The sequence below is a fragment of the Chinchilla lanigera genome, unplaced genomic scaffold, assembly GCF_000276665.1.
Source record: "Chinchilla lanigera isolate Chin_1 unplaced genomic scaffold, ChiLan1.0 scaffold00002, whole genome shotgun sequence".
NCBI classification, from domain to species: Eukaryota; Metazoa; Chordata; class Mammalia; order Rodentia; family Chinchillidae; genus Chinchilla; species Chinchilla lanigera.
In genome coordinates, this window is record NW_004955403.1 from 3,125,790 (window position 1) to 3,142,758 (window position 16,969).

At 41.9% G+C, this 16,969-nt stretch overlaps 1 protein-coding gene across 1 annotated transcript in view; it reads left to right on the forward strand.

Moving 5' to 3' along the window:
• The first annotated feature begins 9,170 nt into the window (after positions 1-9,170).
• Positions 9,171-16,969, forward strand: part of Sf3b1 (splicing factor 3b, subunit 1, 155kDa) — a 28,436-nt gene continuing 20,637 nt past the window's right edge. The window contains exons 1-5 of the mRNA XM_005373873.1: positions 9,171-9,398; positions 10,994-11,098; positions 11,431-11,545; positions 13,381-13,460; positions 14,584-14,754. Coding sequence (XP_005373930.1) covers positions 9,171-9,398; positions 10,994-11,098; positions 11,431-11,545; positions 13,381-13,460; positions 14,584-14,754 — 699 coding nt within the window. The remainder of the gene's footprint in view (positions 9,399-10,993; positions 11,099-11,430; positions 11,546-13,380; positions 13,461-14,583; positions 14,755-16,969) is intronic.

Consider the following 16,969-nt stretch of genomic DNA (forward strand, 5'->3'; position numbering starts at 1 on the left):
GTTTGAGGCCAGCCTGTGGTACATAGTGAGACCCTGCCTCAAAAATATTAATATATAAATATAAGTAACATTGCTGATACTGATATTAAAGTAAGTGACAGTATAAGTTAGAATTAAATATTTGTAAAAACTCAAGCAGGCACCTTTCTACAAGAGGTGAACGCCTGTATAAACAGATCAACTGGAAACTTACTGTCCAGTGACCAATCTGAGTATATACACAACCTGCGGATAATGTGGTACTTGATAAGGAACGGATTTGGTTGTGTCTAATGTGAATCATCTTTGTAATACGTATGTTGTGTGTTGTAATGGAGGTACTTAATGCACTCGTGAAATAAATGTTTTCTGAATTTCGGTACTTGCAATTTTTAGTTGCTTTTGTGTGGTCGTCACTTGTAATTGTGAATCATTCTTGTTGCCACTCCTGTCGCATAAGTCTTCAGTTAGCACTTGATTGAATGGAAACTTTGTGAAGCCAGCCTGCAAGAGGTTGGGACTGGGTGAGGAATTCCTAGATAAAATTGCTGAGATTTGTGTCGTCAGTGCATCACAAGCAGGCCACATGGACAAGCAGTGCTCCTGTAAGGACAGCTCTGCTGTTGGAGCCATTGGTTCTACAGGAAATGAAGTCACAAGACGTTCAGGCCAGAATTGGGGGTCTGGAGAGTTATGATGGTGCTCCAGAAGGTGACAGGACTATATTGAATAGATGTAGGTTTTTGGGGGGCTGGGGATATATCTCAGTGGCACAGCAGGTACCAATTCCTGGTACCCCCCCCCCAAAAAAAAGTAGATTTTTAATATAAAGGTAGATTTTTGCACGTGAATAGATGAATAAATTTAGATTTTGTACATGAGTAAATGCAGGTGGTTCATGAAAAAATAAGGCATCCTCTGAAAATAAGCCCTATTGCATTTTTTGGAGCAAAAATTAATATAAGACTCAGTCTTACTTTGGGGGAACTACTGTATTGTGTAAAGGAGCTAAGAAGTTTTCTGTGTTTGAGAAGGATTCCATTTTAGAGAAGACAGACTTTTTTGGTGGGTCACTCAGGCTCTAGTTTCAAGGGACCAGAGGAGAAAATCAGATGAGCTGAACTTAAAGCATGCTTGAAAAGGAAATGCAGGACTTTTTGTTGTTAAGAGCTGCAAACAAACAGGAATGCAGAATAGTGAAGAGAGCCCCCAGGACTTCCCACCTTAAGCAGTTATAAAATTGGTGGTAGTTTGTTTGCCCAGTAGTCCTTTGTACCCCACATTATTTGGAAGCATATCCTAGATGTATCACTTCATCCATGAGTGTTGCTGCATGTATTTCTTTTTTTTGTCTTTTTGAGACAGGGTCTCAATATGCAGCTCAGGCTGGCCTTGAGCTCACTTTGTAGCCCAGGCTGGACTCAAACTCGCAACAATCCTCCTGCCTCAGCCTCCTGAGTGCTGGAATTACAGGCGTGCGCCACCATGCCCGGCTGCTGCATGTATTTCTAAATGTATGGATCTTCTGAGGCATTGCTGTTACTGTGCCTGTAATTACTACAGCAGAATATCAGCTAGCCTTCAGGTTTGCCCATTCGTCTTTTGCTCTCTTGGAACAGGTTCCAGATAAAGCCCAAACATGGTGACTGGTGTATCTCTTAAGTCTTTTTAGCTCCTAAGTCCCTCCTCTGTTTCTTTCCCTTGGAATTTATTTGTTGTGGCGCCTTGGTCCTGTAGGAGGGAAAGGGAAAATGGCACTAAAAACACAGAACACATTCATTTTCTCTTGGATTCTCACTTTGGCTGCTGTAGTGAGGATTCCAGGGTCCCATGCAGGGGAAGCACTGAGAAAATGACTAGTTCTAGGTCTTTAAATCATAGTTTAGATTTAGTCTGCACTAGTTGCTGGAGGGAAGTCTAGCAAAGGGTTCCTTCCAACCATGATTTTAGTGGCGGTAAATACATACTGTTTCCTAGCAAGCTTACCTGCTTCCCAAAATAGTTTTGTATGACACCCAGTGATTCTCATTCCTTAAAATAAATACCAGGGCTGGGCATGGTGGTACATGCCTGTAATCCCAGCACTCTGGAGGATGAGGCAGGAGGATTGCTGTAAATTCCAGGCCAGACTGGGCTCAGTAAGTGAGTTTAAGGCCAGCCTGCATTACATAGTGAGACCCTCTCTCCCAAAAAAAAAAAAAAGGGGGCAAAAAATTGCTAGTGCTGGGATTGCAGATGTGTGCCACCACACCCAGCAACAGTACCTATTTTAAAGGCTCTTATTCTTGACAGCTTACCCTCAGAACCCCACCATTAGCCTGGCTCCTGCAGACTCCTTGGTAAATACCCCTCTATCACCTCTAATATACTTAACTGGTACTTTGATCTTTGATGTAAGACGTTTTCTTTGTTTCAGTATTGGGGATTGAATCCAGCGCCCTCACACTAAGCTGCAAGCCCAGTCTTATTTTTTAATTTTAAGACAGGGCTTGCTAAGTCAGTAAGTTGCTCAGGGTGGGCTCAAATTTATTTGCTTTTATTTAAAATTTTTATTTTTTATTTATTTATTTTTTTGAGACAGGGTCTTGCTATGTAGTTCAGCGGACCTTGAACTCACTCTGTAGCCCAAGCTGGCCTGGAACTCATGGCGATCCTCCTGCCTTAACCTCCCAAGTGCTGGAATACAGTCATGCACCAGCATGCCTGGCTTTTTTTTTGAAGCCCTATCCAGACTATGACAACTCAGGATTTGAAGGACTACCCAGCACTTCAGTTTTGCAGTTTTAAATTTACTGTCAAGGTAGGGAATCTGCTTCCTTTTAAGATTTCAGGATCAATAGCTAAGAGGGCAACCCGTGGTCTGTTTCACTGAAGATGGGATCAGGGAACGGTTAGGGAAGGAGCAAAAAGTGAGGTTTTCATTCAGAAAAATCCACATTAAATGTTTCTGTTCTCTGAATCCCCTTATGCTAACACTGTGTTGCTGTGGAATTACACTTATCTTTGTTGTCTTCCTTATTTTGTTGGTCTTGTCCTTCCATCCATCCCATCTCAGAGTTCTTCCTTCATAATGCATCTACTGTGTGCTCTTGCTTGCCTAAGCTGTCGCGAGGACCGTGGGAGTTTCTCACAAACATTTACTTGGTGTTAAGCAGCAGAAGCTGTAAACCGGTATTTACCAGTAGCCTTGTCTGTGACTGCTGCGCACTGCAGACAGCTCAGGTGTGTCTCAGCTCCCTAAGTGCACACTGGTGCGTGGGTGCACATTGCTGGCTGAGCACGTGGTGTGTGCCTTGGTGCACCGGGCAGCGGTGTGGAGGCTTCCTGCTGGTGGTTGGCTGCCGCAGTGCACAGCGTTCGTCGGCCACTGGCCTGGCTGGAGAAGTGCTATGTTGGCCGAGTCGTTTGCAGCCGGTGTCTCTTTGCGTTCGTATCTGAGCGTCTGAAACACTAGGGAGCCCTCCTGGCAGGAGATTAGGTGGAGCGGTGCGTGTCGGCCATGGTGGAGGCAGGGAGGGGAGGATATTGTGGGATTCTCTGCCTCTTCCCTGGCTAAAAGTCGCAGAAATACCTCCACTAGAGATAGTTCAGCATCAGCGCTGAAGGTATGGAGTTAAAGGCAACTTTTTTGGTTTGTCCCAGAGATGTGCAGTGTTTATAAAATTTGCAACATTTGTAAAAATTGAAGCTGTGAAGTTTTTTCTTTTTTTTTTTTTTTTGAAACAGGGTTTCACTTTAGCCCAAACTGGCCTGGAACTCACTGTATTCCTGCCTCAGCCTCCTGAGAGCTCTAATTACATTGGCATATAGTTTGTTAAGATACAATTACTGAGTTTTCTACTTTTTAATTATTCTGTTACTTGCCTAGCAAGTTGCTAAGCTTTGTGGGATCTGGTGTCTTAATTTTGTGGATAACATATTTGTAAAAATATGCTGTTACAATGTTTTAACATAACCCATTAGTTTTTTGACTTTTTACTAGTAGTTGAAGCAGAGACAGAAAACAGTGTATAAACAGTGCTTGGTGTATAAACATTTAACTTTGCAACCTGTGGAAATTTAGTAATAAACTTGCCTCAGGGTTAATTAACCACGAACAGCTACCTAGCACCAGAAGACCTTGGGCTAGGAAATTTTGTTGCTGAATTTTGAGTTAATAAGACTCCAGCCATGATTTACATAGATTTTTATCTAAACACTAATTCAGCATTTTATGAACCTTTGTAATTAGAAAGCTCTGTTGCTGATCATCATGTTCATAAAATGAGTAGGTAAAGTTTAGTAGATAAAAAGTACAGTAGTTACTGAATAAAACCAATTGTTAGGTAGGAACCAGTTGCTGAAACTTCAACTGGAAAACGTCCTTCAGAAGGAAACTAAAGCTGTTTGAGGCAAATGAGGGGAGAAAAAGCAAGTTGCATAGCGATATGTATGATACAGTTTTTGTAAACAATATATACTCCTTTGCCATTTTTTAGTTGTATACAGTATAAGATTTTTAAAAAGTGTGAAACTGGTACTTTTTGGTGCTGGAGATAAAACCCAGGGACTTGTACATGCTAAGCACACACACTGCCCCTTTGAACTATTTTGCCAGCCCCCAAATATTTTAAATTGGAATGTTGGTAGGCTGGGACTGGAGATGGAAGGGTTGCAGGGCCTGGGGCACTTGTCAGCATTAGGGGTATGGTGCGTTTCTAGTTTGTGTCTCAGGACTAGGATCCCCTTTGTAATGGGCACAGGGTCATTTCGATTGAGGTGGCTGGCAAGCAGCCCTGGTGAGGGAGAGGAGATTGCAGGCCTTAGGGCTGGTTTATGCCTTCTGTGTTTCTGCCTGAAAGCTGATGAAATAGCATTTGTGGTCCTTGTAAAGAACCTGTGTAGTTGAAAGTGGTGTGTGCAGGTTGTAGGGGAAAGGCTTAAATCCTTTTAGGGGTAACAGTTACTGAATCACCTCTCAGACAGACCAGTTTCCTAGGCACTGCTATGGTCTGTTTGTATCCCTCGGGGAATAGGAAAGTGCTGCAACGGAGCAGGCAGGCAGCCCAGGACTTGCCATGCTAAGGATGTGCTCTACCCTTGCGCTGTACCTTCACCTCTAAAACATTTTATTTAAACATGAAACTTAGAATGGACAGAAATAGTTCCAGCTCAAATGAGGAAATTCCTCCTTGCCTGTCTGCTGTAATAGTTTTGAAGGTTGAAATACAGGAAAAAAGTAGTATCTGTGATGTGCTCTCAGAAGTTTGAGATCTGATTTTTAATAAAAGGCTACTGATTTTGTTAGTTAACAACAGTATAACCTGTTGCATCATTTTGAATTCCATAGACCTGCTCCCGGACTTGCCCTTTTTATTTTTAAAATACATTTTTATTTGTGCCTGTGAAAATTAGAAAACACTGGGTTTCAATGTACATAGCATTTTGATCACGTCCATCCTTTCTGCTGTGCTCCAGTAATTTCTCTCACCGTTACTCTTCTCCTCTTGTCTATGAATAGTTCCCCTTCTCCTTTCACACCATCCTTTGTAGAGTCCACATTTTGGGAGAACATGCAGCACTTAACCTGAATCTGGCTGATTTCACTTAGCAAGAAGGTGTATAGATTTTTCTGTTCTCCTGCAAATTTCCTGGAAAGGACAAAATTTTGTCTTTTATGGCTGAATAACACTCCATTTTCTTGATCCATTCATCTGTTGATGGCCACCGAAGCTGGTTCCACGTGTTGACTGTTGTGAATTGTGTCCCAACAAGCATGGGTATGCAGGTGTACCTGTAGTGTGCTAATGTAACTCCTTCTGCTGTAAACAAAAGAGTGGTACAGCTGGATCAAGTGGGAGCTCTGTTTTCAGTTTTTTGAAGAACTTCCATACTGGTTTACGTAGTGGTTGTACTGATTTATGTAGTAGTTGTACTGATTTACATTTACATCGCAAATGTAGACAGACCTGTAGTGACCCCCCCTTCACCAGCATTTATTATTTTTTTGTTTTCTTGATGATGGCCACTCTGACTGGTATGAGGTAGAACCTCAGTGTAGTTTTGATTTGTATTTCCCAAGTGACTAAAGGTGTTTTTTACATGTATTTATTGGCTGTTTGTACTGCTTTTGACAAACTTATTAGCCTGTAATTTTGATTGAGTCATTTGTTTTGGGGGGGTAATTTTTTGGTGGGTTTTTTTTTTTTTTTTAACCTTTTTTTCTTGATTTATTGAGACAGGGTCCTACTATGTAGTTCAGGCTGGCCTTGAACTCACTGTGTAGCCCAGACTGGCCTCAAATTCCTATGATCCTCCTGCCCCAGCCTCCTAAACTGGAATTATAGATACGTGCACCATCACATTTGGCTTAATATTTTTGAGTTCTTTACATATTCATGCTCTATCAGAAGAGTAAGTAGGAAAGATTTTCTCCCATTCTGTAGGTTATCTCTCTACCTGTTGGCTGTATCTCTTGCTATGTGGAAGCCTTTTAGTTTGATGTAGTCCCACTTCTTGGTTCTTGATATTTCTTGCATAATTGGAGTCCTATTTAGGAAGGCCTTGCTTGTGCCCATGGCTTCAAGTGTTTCTCCTGTGTTTTCTTCCAGCAGTTTCAAAAGTTTCAAGTCTCATATATCTTGGTCTTTGAGTTGATTTTTGTACACAGAAAGAGGTGGGAATGTAGTTTGACTCCACCTGTGGATATCCAGTTCTCTCAGCTCCATTTGTCAAAGAGCTGTTTCCCCGGTGTGCGCTCTGGGCTCCTTTGTTCACAGTTGGATAGCTGTGGCTGTGTGGGTGGTTTCTGTGTCTGCAGTGCTGTCCCACTGGTCTCCGTGTCTGTTTCCGTGCTGGTCCCATGCTGTTTGTGTTACTGTGGCTTTGTAGTATATATATATTGGGGGGGCTCTTTTTGAGATGGTCTCGCTATGCAGTTCAGGCTGGTTGAGCTCACTTTGTAGCCCAGTGGTCTTAAACTCGCAACGATCCTCTTGCCTCAGCCTCCCTGAGTGCTAGGATGTAGTATACTTTGAAATTGGGTATTGTGATGCTTGCAGTGTTGTTCTTGTTGCTTAGGACTGCTTTAGCTGTCCAGTCTTTTGTGTTTCTATAGGATTGTTTTTTGTCTTTTTGAGACAGGGTCTCAGTAGGCAGTTCAGGCTGACCTTGAGCTAACTTTGTAACCCAGGCTGGTCTCAAACTTGTAGTGATCCTCCCGCCTCAGCCTCCTGAGTGATAATACTGCCTTTTTAACAGTGTTAATTCTGCTGATTGAGCACGGAGGGCTTTCCCTCTTCTAGTGTCTGCTTCATTTTCTTTCTTCAGAGTTCCTTAAATTTCATTGAAGTGGTCTTTGGTTAGGTTGATTCCTAGAGTTTTTCTTAAAAGCTATTGTGAATGGAATTTCTTTCTCAGCTAGCTGTATAGAAAAGCTGTTGATGGTTTTTAAATGTTGATTTTATATCCTGTTTTATTCTTATGGGGAAATGTGGCATACCTCTGAAATGTGATTGAAAACTGGTGATTTTATTTTAAACTAAAGGAAAACCTGTTTTTCCTTTTTTTGGTACCAGGAATCAAACTTAGGACCTTGCCCTTGCCAGGCAGGTACTTGTGCCCCTGAGCTATATCCACGGCCCTTTTTTTTCATTTTTTATTAGTCCAGTTTATGTTTGTAGTACATAATTTTTGGGTGGGGGGGCGTCTTTTTGAGACAGGGTCTCACTATGCAGTTCAGGCTGACCCTGAGCTCACTTTGTAGCTCAGGCTGGTCTCACAATCAAAACCTCCTCCTGCCTCAGCCTCCCGAGTGCTGGATGTGGGCCACCATGCCCGACTTTACTGTAAAAATTTTAAGATAAATATTCACTGTGTTTTTTAAAGCATATCAAATATATGGGTGTTCATACTACTGTGACTTTTTAGTTTTGAAGCTTTTCAGAATTAAAAATTGTAAGTGGTACTGGGGAAGGTATAACTCTGTAGTAAAGTGCTTGCCTAGCATGTGCAAGGCCCATTGTTCAATTCCAGCATGCAGTAAATAAATTGACCTGGGGGTGGTTGGGAAATATTTGCAAGAGAATTGATTCATCACTGGATGTGTTTAGAGGATGAAGTATGGGAAGAGTTAATTCTCTGAAGTATTTCATGTTCATTATCGTTTAGTCTCAAAAATTTTTATGCCGTAGAAAACAGACTGAGACTTAACCCACTTTGTAAGCCCAGTACCCCTTCCAAAGGCAGTACTGCCTCAGTTTCCTTCCACTGCCATTTTGTCATAAAGGTCCACTGCTTGGGCCCAGCTGTACTGGAGAGCAGCCTTCTAGCTCACAGCCTTTTGAGTTGAAAGGAGGTCTGTCAATGTAGTTCAGGTTGACCTTGAACTCACTCTGTAGCCCAGGCTAGTGCCGAATGTGCAGTGAAAATCCTGCCTCAGCCTCTCAAGTACTGGACAGGTGTGTGCCACCATACCTGGCAACACATGAACCTTTGCGCTTAGACCAAATTCAGATCACAGCAGCTTAGTTTCATGCTCTGTCCTGTGTTGTGTATTGTTCAGAGTAGGGTCCCCCCTGACCAGGACCACCCCAGGGAGCATGTAGGAATGCAGAGTTGAGCTGTTCTAGTGTCACAGAATCTGCAGAGAGTTGCAGATCACTCATCAGAACCACTCTTTGGATGTCTTTTTTTTTGGTACCGGGAATGGAACTCATGACGTTGTGTGTGCCAGGCAGGTGCTGTGCCGCTGAGTTTTATCCACAGCCCCTTCTTTGGGTACGGCTTCTTTTTTTGTTGTTGTTGTTCCTGGAGGCTGTGTCTTGCATTTTTTCCATGCTGGCTATGAACTCCTGGACCCTATGGATCTTTTTGCCTTGGCCTGCCAAGGAGCTGGACTACTGATAAGTGCACTGCATCTGGCTCCATTGTTAGCTTTTACATTTTTGGTACTGTTAAGATTAAATAATCTTGAATGTAGCCCCTGGGTTCCTAATCAACATCAGCTGGCAAGGTTTAGCATTTACCACTTTGGGGGCTCATTGTACAGGTGATGGTAGTTGGTAGTGGAAACAGTAAGGGCTTTTTAAAATATTACAATTTCCCATTGAGGTGAGGAGAGGTATGTGTTTGGTGTAGAGTTCTATTAATCTCTTGGATGGTACAGTTATTTTTTTGTATTTAACATTATTTTGATAATAGCTAGTAGAGAAATGCAGTGTGTTGAAAATGCCTTGAATAATGAAATGAAGGCATTTTGTGTTCCTTTCACAGATATTGAAGCACAGATTCGAGAGATTCAAGGCAAGAAGGCAGCTCTTGATGAAGCGCAAGGAGTGGGCCTTGATTCTACAGGTTACTATGACCAGGAGATTTATGGTGGAAGCGACAGCAGATTTGCTGGCTACGTGACATCAATTGCCGCCACTGAACTTGAAGATGTAAGTTATAAATTGTGAGAGGCAGGCTAGCTTCGCTGTGCTCCTTTTTTCTCTTCTCCCTTCCCCTTCCCCTTCCCCTTCCCCTTCCTCTTCTTTTGAAAGGAAGAAATAGGAATTTTCTGATTCATCTGCCTAGGTTAGCAAGATGAGCAAGATGAAATGATGAAAGTATCTATCCTTTTTAAGGTTCAGAAGCTTCCCTGGAGGTCCACACTTCTGAAGCTTTTTGTTGAAGACTAGCTTATCTACCAGGGCAACTGCAGACCATTAGTATTTTAAAGTAAATGCCTGAATTTAGTGCTCAGTCTAGATCAGTGGTGAACCTTTCGGCACGTGTGCCTCAGTGGTCTGCTTGTATCATTGAAAGCTATAAAGGGTTCACCACCACTGGTCTAGAGTAACCAGGTAAGACGTGAGTGGATTATGAATAGCTACCTGTTCTGTGATTCTTTTCTTTCTTTTTGGTGTCACAGTCTCGCTATGTGGTTTAGGCTGGCCTTGAACTCACTCAGGCTGACCTTGAGCTTGGAGTGGTGTGCGTGCTGGGAGTACAGGGGTGTATCATCGCCCTTGGATCTCGTTTTGATTTGCTTTTTTAAAATAAGATCCAGGGTCTGCCCTGGATTTGCTTTTTTAAAATAAGATCCAGGGTCTGCCTGTATTGCATAGGTGGGACTCAAGTTTGAGATCTTCCTGGCTCAGGCTCCCAAGTAGCTAAGACTAGTAAGGAGATGCCGTCATGCTCAGGCACTGTGAATTGTACTTGGTACTGTTTTATTTTGCTCCTTTTGGCATTTTAACGTGAATGGAATTTTTCTTGGTATTCCCATTTGTGGGCTTTTTCTGTGTTGTACTTATCATGGAGGACAATTGCGTTTAATTTTTAAATATAATCTCAAAGAGTTTTATATATTTCATGTTTTATCTGATCATCCCAAACATCCAGTTTGATGAAATTTTTAATAATTGTTTCTGTGATTCAGTAACAAATTTTATATAATAATGCTGGTTTTTTTTTTTTTTATGAAATTCAAACATTTTACTTCACATTTGGCACTTTGTTTCCTGAGAAGAACTGAAAAGTCTCAAAGGTGAAATTTCTTTTTTTTTGCTTTTTGGAGTCAGGGTCTCACTGTGCAGTTCCAGCTGGCCTTGAGCTCATTTCGTAGCCCAGGCTGGTCTTGAACTCCCAAGATAGGCGTGTGCCACCACGCCCGGCTTCAAAGGTAAAATTTGTAGACGACAACTGGGACCAGCACTTTGGGTCCTCATGCCCTCACGGGAGAAGTCAGTGGGGACTGAGGTTGTCATTTGGTGTTAGATATGTGGGGTGTGAGGGCTTCTGGAGAATGACCTGGGCTTGCACTGCTGACACTGAAAAAGTCACAGTATGTGACATTGCTCTGGTTAAACAGCAGATAGATTCACAATTACTCTTTGGTGGTTAAATAGTGTTTAAAAATATATGTGGCAAAAGAAGCAAAACAAAGAGTTCTAAATAAGGTGTTCGGAGTTGCCATGTTTGAAGTAGAGATTTCTTCTTGCTGAATTTTAAGTGCTGACATTTTTTGTGGTTTGGGGGGTTTTCATTGCAGGATGACGATGACTACTCATCATCAACAAGCTTACTTGGGCAGAAGAAGCCAGGATACCATGCCCCCGTGGCATTGCTCAATGATATTCCACAGTCAACAGAACAGGTGCCCTTTCTTTTATTGAGCCACTGTTCAGCTAATCATCAGTGAATGTCTGAGCTCCTGTGGCAGTCCTTAAATTTTCTGGAATGCTTTAAGAAGAGTTGATTTGGGAGAATTAGAAATAATGTGTTCTGTAAAAGTAGACATTCTGTGTGGGAATGTGGACATACATATGTCTCATTTTCTTATGCCTCGTTCTTTCATGTGAACGTCTACCCATGAGACTAATCCGAGTGTTTCGCTTAGCAGTAGGCTCGTGTTGACTGTTGTGTTTACTGGTGGTCTGGGTTTTTGGTTAAAGACCTGTGCACTAAAGGAGATGTGCCTACTTGCAGTATGACCCATTTGCTGAGCACCGGCCTCCGAAGATCGCAGACCGGGAAGACGAGTACAAAAAACACAGGCGGACCATGATCATTTCCCCGGAGCGTCTTGATCCTTTTGCAGATGGTAATTCTTTCCAGCTTTTCCATACATGTTCAGAATTTATTTGTATTAAGTTGTCTTTAGCCCTTTGATTTTTTTTGGCATGCTTATGGATTTGCTTTTCTTTTAAAGTCCCCCTTGTTAGAGATTTGTATAGATTTGGTTGAAGTCACAGATGCCATATTCTTCATCTTTATAATGCAAGTTTTCTTTCCAGGTAGAAGGACAAGAAACTAATGAGCCAATGCCATAGAAACGCAAAGGGTTAAAGGTTTTTCTTTTACTTTTGTTTTGGGTACTCTTTCTATATGTTGAACAAATATGCTTTTCTGCTCAAAATACTTTCAATTTATTGAAAGTTTTCATTCCAAAATCTAGAATTTTAGGACTATTACTTTGGAGAAACTATTTCTCACACTAGAGCTCCCCATATTGTTCTAAATATAGCTTAGTAAGTGCACCTCCTTTTCTCTGAGCATACTTAAAGTTAAAAGTGTGTATCCAAAGACTTTGCTTTTCTAATAGTTGGAGTCTGTTTTGCTAATTGTAGTGTGCGAGTCAGCACCAGGGGCATAGTGAGGCTGATGGAAGCTTTCTCAGGTGAGTGAGCTTCACAGTCAGAATGAGGTGCCTGTTTCTTAGGGTTAGATTCTGCTGCAGGTTTATGAGTTAGACTTTCAGCCTGCATGAATTAGTAGGGATATTCTTTTTTTTTTACGTGCATAATTGTAATTGATTTAAACATGTATGTCAGAATTCACAGGCCCATACTAACTGTCCTTAATTTCTTTCCTACAGCAGTACTGCTATATGCCAGTCCTGTCTGCATTCTTAAGGGTGCAGCTCAACACATCCTCTCTAGATTATGGTGAAAAAGTATCCCAAAGGAAGTCTTAGCTGAGCTAGTGTCAGAAAGAATGACACTGCCAATTGGGCATGATCTTCAGTGTAGGAAATGTCTTAGAATTTTATTTTTTTTTCTTAAATTATGATGCTATACTACTTGTATAGCTAATTATCACATTCTAAAGCATAATGTGCCTCTCTGAATCTTGTTATATATACTCTTTGGGCTTCTTTAAGATATTCTGAAGTTTGCAGTGCAAATACTAAAACTTTAACCAAGAGACTAACACATCTCTTTGTACACCACTTTTCTTCTGTTTGCATCTTAATAATGTAGAAGTAATATATTTAAGTTATATGTTTCCAGATATAATTTATACTTTCTAAGAAATAAAAAATATGTTTCTGGGTCAACAAATCTTTAAAATAAAAAGCATGAAGCCCTTTTTTAGTAACGTGACATCAGAGTATGATTATAGGAATGTTTTTAAAAATGAGCTTTTCTAAAGTAAAACTGTTTTAGAACACTGTTTGAAGAACTTACCTAGTCATAGTTATTTGTAGTCAGGATTTTAACAGCTTGCAACAGGTAATGTTTTGCATATAAATATCTTTCCAAAGTGTTACTAATGGTAAAGAGATAATTTTCTAGGCTTCTATTCTGCTGCTTGAAGTCAGAACTGCTGATGGAGACAAAGGCACGAAAGTGTACGTATTCCGGATTAGCAACCCAGGACCCATCACTTCTGAAGACTCTAAGCTGTGCTGTCATTTTGTTTTTATATGCATTAAAGTATTTGTTTTAAACTGCTGTAGATATGTTTGTGTTCAAACAGGTTAAATTGATCAGCAAACTCAATAAAAAGTAAGATGTATAATTATTAAAGTTTTCCATCAAAAATTAATTAAATGATTATCTAATAACATAATATTAGAGCAGGGCAGAGAAGTCAGTTGAACCTAATTTCCTTTTATTTATTGTATTCTTGTCCTGTTGCTGTTCTTTTCTGCAGGAGGGAAGACCCCTGACCCTAAGATGAATGCTCGGACTTACATGGATGTAATGCGAGAACAGCATTTGACTAAGGAAGAGGTGTGTGCACCTGTCATTTTCATGGTTGTGAAGGAATGTGAATTAAGTTGAAGTTGAGAGACTTCCGTGAGATTTGTTTTTTTTTTTGCTGTTTGCTGTGCAAGCAGTATTTTAATGGTATTAAAATTGAGAAAGAACCTTTTCCCCAAATTCTCTCTCCTTTCAAATGAAACTTCCTATTTCTAAGTCCTTTTGTAGCCTCGTGTCCTTTGACCATTATGAATGTATCTGTCTCATATTGGTTGAGTCTCTGACAAGGTTGATGATGTATTTCCAGAGCCATTGTGTTAGGGAAGAGTTGAGCAGTTATACTATTCTTTAAAGAATCTTTGGTAGGGTTCACTTTGGATGTGGATGGAAATTCCCGGTAAATCCTTTTGGCCTGCAGAGATTATTCCTTTTTAAAAAATTGTGTGTGTGCATGAAACTGGAAATACAGAAAAGAGTGAAACTAAGAAATGGGATCACCAGTAACATAGTAGAGGGAAGTATAGAGTAAGATGTTAAGTAGAAATGACAACGTTAATGATGTAAAAACATTGGAAGCATTTTTTCCCACTAAGCAGGCTCACCACCCCTTCCCTTCAAGCATTTTTTTTTTTGTCTTTTTGAGACAGGGTCTCGCTATGCTATTCAGGCTGGACTTTTGCTCACTTTGGTAGCCCAGGCTGGTCTCGAAGTTGCAATGATCCTCCTGCCTCAGCCTCCCGAATGCTGGGATTACAGGCGTGCACCACCATGCCCGGGAAAGCATTTTTTAAATTCATTTTTTATTACCATTGGGTATATAGTTTTCTTTTTTTTTGTTGTTTTTTAATTTTACAGCAATTTCTGTTATTTTAGTTTATTAGTACCTGTGTAGGGTGCCTGATGTTTACATGCCTTAGCTGGGGTTGGTGTGTGCATAACACATCTTAATTCCTTTTTTCATCCGTTCTCCCCCTTCCCAAATCTCTTGGTGCTCTCCCCCTTAGAGAGCGATCTGTCTCCCTACTTCGGTCACGTGTGTTGTATTTTGCTCTTTATTTTTACTGTGGGATTCTCATCTAAGAAAGTGTGGTATTTAAGCTTGTTGAAAGCATTTTAAAGATAAATATTCTCCACTTTTTAAAACGTTTTTCAGAGAGAAATTAGGCAGCAGCTAGCAGAGAAAGCTAAAGCTGGAGAACTGAAAGTCGTCAATGGAGCAGCAGCGTCCCAGCCTCCCTCAAAGCGAAAGCGGCGCTGGGATCAAACTGCTGATCAGACTCCTGGTGCCACTCCCAAAAAACTGTCCAGTTGGGACCAGGCAGAGGTGAGTGCTTTTGAGGTTTTATTTCTACTTTTGAAATGTTTTTCTCTGTGATAGAATTTATTACTGTGTTGGGTGACGTAAACGACAGAACCATATTTTTTCGTGGTTACGGAGGCTCCAAGTCCAAAGTCTGTGTGCCTTAATGTTGGCATCTGGTTGCAGGATCTCTGGTTGTGTTGCCGCGTCCTCCCGCGTCTGTCTGTGCTGTTTAGTCTTGTGAGGACCCTGGTGGTCCTGGTGGCGCGCACCTGTGCGGGGGCATTTTAGCCTTTCCGTCTCCCTCAGGCCCAGTCTCACGCTGGGGAAAACTTGGCTGCAGGGTGGGGTGGCTCAGCCCACACCCGGGACATTATAAACACCTGCTCGCTGCTTTTGGAGGCTTAGCCTTCCTCTGTTCTCAGCTCTAATTCCCCTCTTGCATGGGAGCTCTTCATTGTCTTTAGAAGAAGAAAAACCACCATGCTCCGGAAACATCCCTGATGCTCACCTCCTCTTCCAGTCTCTACCCCATTCTGTCTCTACACCAGGAATCCCTCAGCGCATGCTGCCTATCTGCTTATCTAGTTCTGGCCTTCCCTGAGCAGTGCCTCAGGTCCCTGGACCTTCGTGTTTCGTCCAGAAGTTTGCGCTCTGCTCAGACGTAGTTCAGTGCTTCACTGACTGTTCCTGGACACCCTCTTCTTGCCCATGTTCCTGGACACCCTCTTCTTGCCCAGTCTCTGGGGCTGTCTCTCCGCTTCCTCCCTGGTGCTGTTCCTCACTCTGGTTTGTGGGGTCCTTCTCTTCTTCAGTGTCAAGCTTTGGGGTGCTCTAGTGCTTAGTCCTTGGAGTTACCGTCCCTGTGCACTCCCTCCCTAGGACCTCATTTCTGTCTCTGCGTAAGCCAGCTCCCTCGTTGTTAAATCTGTCTCCTACTTCTCTCCTCAGACTTCCGTGTTTGTCAGACCTGACACGCTTGCTTGGATGTTTACTAAACATTTTGAAACCGCTTGTTTCTAGTACAAAGTAAAATGACCGGTTCTCTGTGCTTATCCCTCTTTTCCCCTCTGATCTGTCATTGCTCTTTCCCGACTAACACAAGTCATCCTGTCCTGCTCTCTCCACCCTTCCCTCTCTGCCAGCACATTGGCGTCAGCTGGGGATAGAGTCAGGGTCCTCACCCCAGTCTAAACAAATCATTATTAGCTCTAGCCAGTATTAGCATGGATTTATTTATCTGTGAGAAGAGGTGTCAGACCGTGGCAGTGTTTCCTGCTCCCAGGAGTGGCTGTGCTAAACCTGATACATCCTTGCCGAACGTTTTGGTTTGAGACTGTAAGGACTCCCATATGATCCTTGAGAAGTTGTTGTTGCTGAATGTAGTTAGTTATTTCAATAACTTCAGTTCTGTGCCTGGCATCCAGTGTTTTAGAAACTGATACAAACTTGTTCTGCTGATAACTTTTTTTTTTTCCTTGGTAACGGGAATTGAACTCAGATCCTTGCACTGGCTGCCAGGCAGGCACTTGTGTTGCTGAGCCATATCCCTGGCCCTGCTGGTAACTGTTTAACTGTATACTTCACTTTTTTTTTTGATACCAGAAATCAAGCTCAGGACCATGCGCTTGCCAGGCAGGTGCTGTGCTACTGAGCTATCTCCTGGCTCAAACTGTATTCTTAATGATAACCACATGTAGTAGTTTATTATAGCTTATTAGCCGGGCATAGTGGCACACAACTATAGCCCCAGTGCTTGGGAAGCTGAGGCAGGAGGGTTGCCACGAGTTTGAGGACTAGCCTGAGTTACATAGTGAGACCCTGTTTCAAAAAACAAAAACCAAACAACAGAAAAGAATGTGTCCTGTTAGCTGCAGAAATTCACACCATGTTTTCTTGCATTCTGCCCATTTAGCACAACTTCACCCTTATTGTGACTGTGGGGTAACAATGCATAATAGGAAGGGTTTATTCCCACCTCTCCTCTAACCCTAGGAGAGGCAAGTGCCAGATTGACTGTCTGAACAATGGATGTTCTCGCTAACCCATAACTTCCCAACTTTGAGTAATATAGTCCTTTTTTTAAAGGAAAAATACTGAGTCTTGATTTTTTTATGGTGTTATGCAAATTTGCAAACTGATAGCAAGGTGAAATTCTTAGGTCTGCAACAGTGATGGTGAACCTTCTGGAGCTTTCAGTGACAACAAACAGCTGGCTGTGGCACGTGTGCCATTGGTT